Here is a 4,788-nt window from a genome sequence, read left to right on the forward strand (position 1 = left end):
AGGGTGCAGGTTTGGCCTGTCAATCATGTAATCAGAGAGATTGACATGCAGATCATAATAATCACATATGACAATTGTTGACCTTTGATCCTTTTTTAATTCATCACTCAAAGTAAAAATCTTCCAGAAACTGAAACAAAACAAAATCATGGGGAGCAGGAGTCATGTGACCCTGTAACAATCAGTAGCTTGTAGTCATGGCCTTTAGACATCAGCAGCGTGTAGAAGTTCACTCCTCCTCGTAGACGTCCATGTTCGTTTTCACAGCACGAGACTACGTTGTCTGTGAAACCATGGACCGTCAACGAAGCCCAGGGCGAGGAAGACTGCTCTAGGAACTGCCTACAGGATTCAGGAGGAAGTGATGTCACATTTAAATAACAGAAAAATAAATGATAAAATCTCATGACCTTTTGAAGGGTCAAAGAGGAAACTGGGATCAGTGAGATCATAAAGGTCACCTGACTTCCATGATGAGGATTTGGACGTGGTGGGGCAGCAGGAAGCCGCTAACCGAGATGCTGAGGGCTGTCGTCGCCATCCTCTGGGGTCCAGGACAGGTGTAGGTGGACAAGAAGCTGGAAGAGGAGCCAATGCTGCTGCTGCTGGAACCACAGGGTTCTGTTCAGGTTTTATCCAACTCATATCTTGAGTGTTGTTTTTTTTTTTTTTTTTTTTTATTTGGTCACCTGATGCCAGCGTCTACAGCTCCCAGCCAGTCCATCACACTGTAAGCATCACATGACCCGAGGTCAGATGGACAGGTCAGCTGATGCAGAACCTTGGTGCTGACCTCAGGTCTGAGCTCTGACCAATCGTACCGAGAAAGAAGGGACTTGAGACAGGATTGGACCCCTGAGGACATACGGCAAAGGCTTATGTGTAGCTAACTAGTGCACAGAGCTTTCAACTGAATGACAACGTCACTGTCACCTTGTTGATGTGACAGCAGAAAGTCAGAAGTGAGAGGAAGTCGACACGTCAGACCACTGAGGAGTCTGTCATAGCCCCGCCCACCAGGGGCCATGCTGCTGTCTGTCAAATCCACCGACACGACTGAGGACAGACAAAAGGACAGACAACTGAGAACAGACAAAAGGACAGACAACTGAGGACAGAAAAACATCTGTCAAAATGCTGAGTCATTTGCTTCTGTGGGTAACCTCACTGTGTCTGCCCTTTGACCTGAATTTGGACACTTTTCCCTCAATGCCCAGAAGGTGGTACGAGTGTCTATCCAGAGACAGACGGAGTCGCCCTGCACAGACATAAGAGTAAGAATCAAAGATGAAACATGAGAATCAAGGATGTCAGTAAAGTCAGGTTTTACCATTTGGCATCAGAGCCACACAGTTGTCTTCACCAATCCTGGTCCTGTACGAGAGAGCGCACACACTTCCTGTTAGAGAGCAGAAGAAAAAATGGAAATTAATGCTGTTTAAATAAATGTGTGTGTGTGTGTGCGTGCGTGCGTACCAGGATATACAGCTGTTTCCAAAAAGTCTTTGTCTATAAACTCAGACACAGGCATGTTTTTGATGAGTACAAATGAGCTGAAGGAGTTGATTACAGAATCCAGGTGAGAAGGGGCGGAGCTACAATCAGGAATCAGCAGTGACACCTGTAAAGGTAAGACAGGAAGTCAAGACACTTCCCAACAATATGTACGACTTTGTGGGCTGTATATTTTCCTGGATGTTAACTCCTGTCACAACAGCAGTTGTAGCTTTTATCTGTTGCACTCTTCGACCTTTTGACCTATGCCCAAACACCCTAAGACCAAAGGTCGGCAATTAAGTATTTCTACATCTGTTAGATGGTGGCTGGAAAAAATACAAAGGTTAATTGTTATTAAAATGGAAGTGTATCAAAAAAAATCAACTTCGCACCAATATTTCTCACATCACTTTGTCAGTTTTCAACAACAAGACGCTAAGCTTAATAAAAAATTCTTAAATATACAGAACTTTTATTTTGAAAACCAGGCGCTGCTAACTCAGTAGCTAGAGTTGCCGTTTGTGTTGCATTTCCACACATTTACCTTGTAGTTAAAGTGAAGCTGTTGAACCAGTGATACGAGACTGTTTTCTTCATCCAAGAAACTGGAGTTTTCACACACGAGCTGACAGTGCGGGGCCTCACACACGTCCACAGACATGTTCGAACACCAGTTTAACCGAGCTAACGGCTAACAGACACTTGCTAAGGACCTAATCAAATAAAAGCTTCACTCTCAGCAGCGAATATATGCATGAAGTACATTTTTTAAGTCAAACTACGTCATTAGTTAACCGTACGTATTTTAATCATGACTTTAAGCCTCTTACGCGAGTTTGGTCACGTGTGTGACGTGAGCGTGGTTGTTGTGTATTGTCCCTCTGTTCTTGCTCTAGTCACATGGTAATAGGCGGAAGTGTGGAGCTAAACACGCCGTAGCCAAGGTCCATTAAGGTCCGATTCTGTCCGGACTCACAGACGTCTCTAAAGACTTGTGAAGTCATGTCTCTGACGCAGGTGGTGACCGGACAGTTTGATGACGCTGAAGAAGTGGAAGTGATTGACAGGTGAGCGGAGACGTTTCTATAATGAAATAGTTTAGAAACGCGCACGTGGCGCTTTTTATTTACAAAACAAGATCAATTGACTCAGGTCCACATTCAGACATGGTACCACTAAGTCCTTCGTACTAGAACCAGACCTAGTAACTGCATGTTCACGGCTACAGGATAAGATTCCTGCCAGTCCTCCCAGGTTAATGTCCAGACCTGGTACCTATAAATCCTACAGGACCAGAACCAGACCTGGTATCTCTGGTCCAGAGCTACAAGAACAGACCGTGTCCCTGTTAGATGTGTCTCTTATGTCGGACTAAGTTCAGTCTTAGACTGGGTCAAAGATGTTGTTGTTGATGAAACCGCAGCCAAATAAAAGTGACGTCACTGTTATTTCAGTTTCAGTCGATAAAATAACATGACATGGCGATCACTGTAGTGTAGTCTAGTCTAATCTGGTCCAGTTTTTCCTGACCTTGTCCTGGTTTCAGAAAAACCTTCCAACAATTAAATAATGTTGTTATTTACATGCATGTATATAATATTTATGTGTATATGTATGTATTTATGTTTGTGTGTATACAGTATATATATATAGAGAGGGGGGCGGGGGGTTAATGCACTTGTTTGGTTGGCTGAGAATTCTGTCTGACATCACTTGTAGAAGCCAATCAGAGGAGGTGGCACTGATGAGTCAGATCAGTGATGTCACTCTGAAACAGGATGTGGAAAGTGAGGAAGAGGAAGAAGAAGAAGAACAGGAAGATGATGATGATGATGATGATGATGATGATGAGTGGGCATGGTCTTCACCAAGAGGAAATCTAACAAAAATACATAACACAGCCAACTGTCAGGTCAGGTCATTGAACATCTGAATGATGAAATCTGAGTCTGATCAGATATATTGATCACCTCCTGTTCTCATTCTTTCTCAGTCAAACAGACAGAACTCCACCAAAAAGATCTCAGGTATGATGTCATCCACGCCCTCAGACAAAGTTCTCAGAAAGTATGAAAACAAGATCAACCTGGGTGAGGACACTCCCTCTTCTGATCAATATCACTGACTCTGATCAATACGACTTCTTCTTCACTTTTTTCACGTTTTCCTGTTTTTTCTGCTCACGGTTTGTTACAGAGAAACTGGACTTTGCAACGTTTTCCTGTTTTTTTCTACTCATGGTTTGTTACAGAGAAACTGGACTTTGCTCACGTGGTCATCAATAAAGTCACAAACATGGAGAAACAGAAGGACGCAGACACGTATGTCAGCTGACTGTGATGTCACCACCTTTAGGCCTGGTCCTCATCTCACTCCCTCCCACTAATCCCTAAACTAATCGCCAAGTTTTCCCTGTTCCATTCAGAGATATTGATGAGCTGTGATCAGTATGGTTCTGATGAGGAGAACAGACCAAAGCAAACGCATCAGATCATTTTTGTTCTTCAGCTCCTCTGACTGTTCAGAATAATAGTTCTAATCAATCTACACTGACTTTAAGGAGAAGAAGTCATAGAAACTGTCATTGGCTGGTGTCAGTGATGTCACTTCAGTGATGTCACCAATACTGTCCTTGCCTGCTCTCCGCAGGTACAGAGTGAAGGACAAATCAGATCGAGCCACAGTGGAGCAGGTGATTGACAGTAGCTTATTGATTATTGATTGTCATGTAACTGTGACGACTGATCGAGGTCCACGCTGCAGGTCCTTGATCCTCGCACTCGGATGATCCTGTTCAAGTTGCTGAGTCGAGGCGTCATCAGTGAGATCAACGGCTGCATCAGTACTGGGAAAGAGGTTTGTACGCTGATTGACACAGCACTGTTTTGACAACAGGAAACAGGAAGTCAACTATTTGTCTGTGTTTCAGGCCAATGTTTACCATGCTAGCTCCCAGGCAGGAGATAGCAAAGCCATCAAGATCTACAAGACCTCCATCCTGCACTTCAGAGACCGGGACAAGTATGTCAGTGGAGAGTTCAGGTGGGTCCCACCACAGAAGAAGAATCACTTCATAAAGAAGTATCTAGAGATGTTGGTCATCAACCATCGGCCTGAAACCTTTCAGATTCCGTCATGGTTACTGCAGAGGGAACCCCAGGAAGATGGTCAGAACCTGGGCTGAGAAGGAGATGAGGAACCTCATCAGGTTAGAAATGGTCTGCCTGCCCAGAAGAACCATTTAGTAAATGTCACATGTGGATCCGATGTGTGTATGTGTGTGTCAGACTC

At 44.1% G+C, this 4,788-nt stretch overlaps 2 protein-coding genes across 3 annotated transcripts in view; one reads left to right on the forward strand and one right to left on the reverse strand.

Annotated features, from left to right (window-relative positions):
* Positions 1-74: 74 nt before the first annotated feature.
* rpp40 (ribonuclease P/MRP 40 subunit) lies at positions 75-2,387 on the reverse strand. Of its 2 annotated transcripts, none has more exons than XM_008337464.2 (8): positions 2,042-2,387; positions 1,477-1,621; positions 1,331-1,399; positions 1,169-1,258; positions 934-1,056; positions 690-855; positions 462-602; positions 75-342 (listed from the first exon to the last, which is right to left on the reverse strand). In XM_008337464.2, exons 1-8 carry the CDS (start codon positions 2,156-2,158, stop codon positions 147-149), a joined length of 1,047 nt encoding a protein of 348 aa, XP_008335686.1. In that variant the 5' UTR covers positions 2,159-2,387; the 3' UTR covers positions 75-146. The 2 variants fall into 2 exon arrangements, with proteins under 2 accessions (XP_008335686.1, XP_008335685.1); XM_008337463.2 differs by having other exon boundaries at positions 462-605.
* The window catches only part of riok1 (RIO kinase 1 (yeast)), a 5,871-nt gene continuing 2,596 nt past the window's right edge, over positions 1,514-4,788 (forward strand). The window contains 9 exon segments of the mRNA XM_008337462.3: positions 1,514-1,629; positions 2,394-2,564; positions 3,217-3,409; positions 3,491-3,587; positions 3,749-3,818; positions 4,147-4,189; positions 4,261-4,353; positions 4,427-4,539; positions 4,625-4,777. Coding sequence (XP_008335684.1) covers positions 2,500-2,564; positions 3,217-3,409; positions 3,491-3,587; positions 3,749-3,818; positions 4,147-4,189; positions 4,261-4,353; positions 4,427-4,539; positions 4,625-4,777 — 827 coding nt within the window. The 5' untranslated portion in view covers positions 1,514-1,629; positions 2,394-2,499.

This window comes from Cynoglossus semilaevis, unplaced genomic scaffold (assembly GCF_000523025.1).
Source record: "Cynoglossus semilaevis isolate Cse_v1.0 unplaced genomic scaffold, Cse_v1.0 scaffold992, whole genome shotgun sequence".
NCBI classification, from domain to species: Eukaryota; Metazoa; Chordata; class Actinopteri; order Pleuronectiformes; family Cynoglossidae; genus Cynoglossus; species Cynoglossus semilaevis.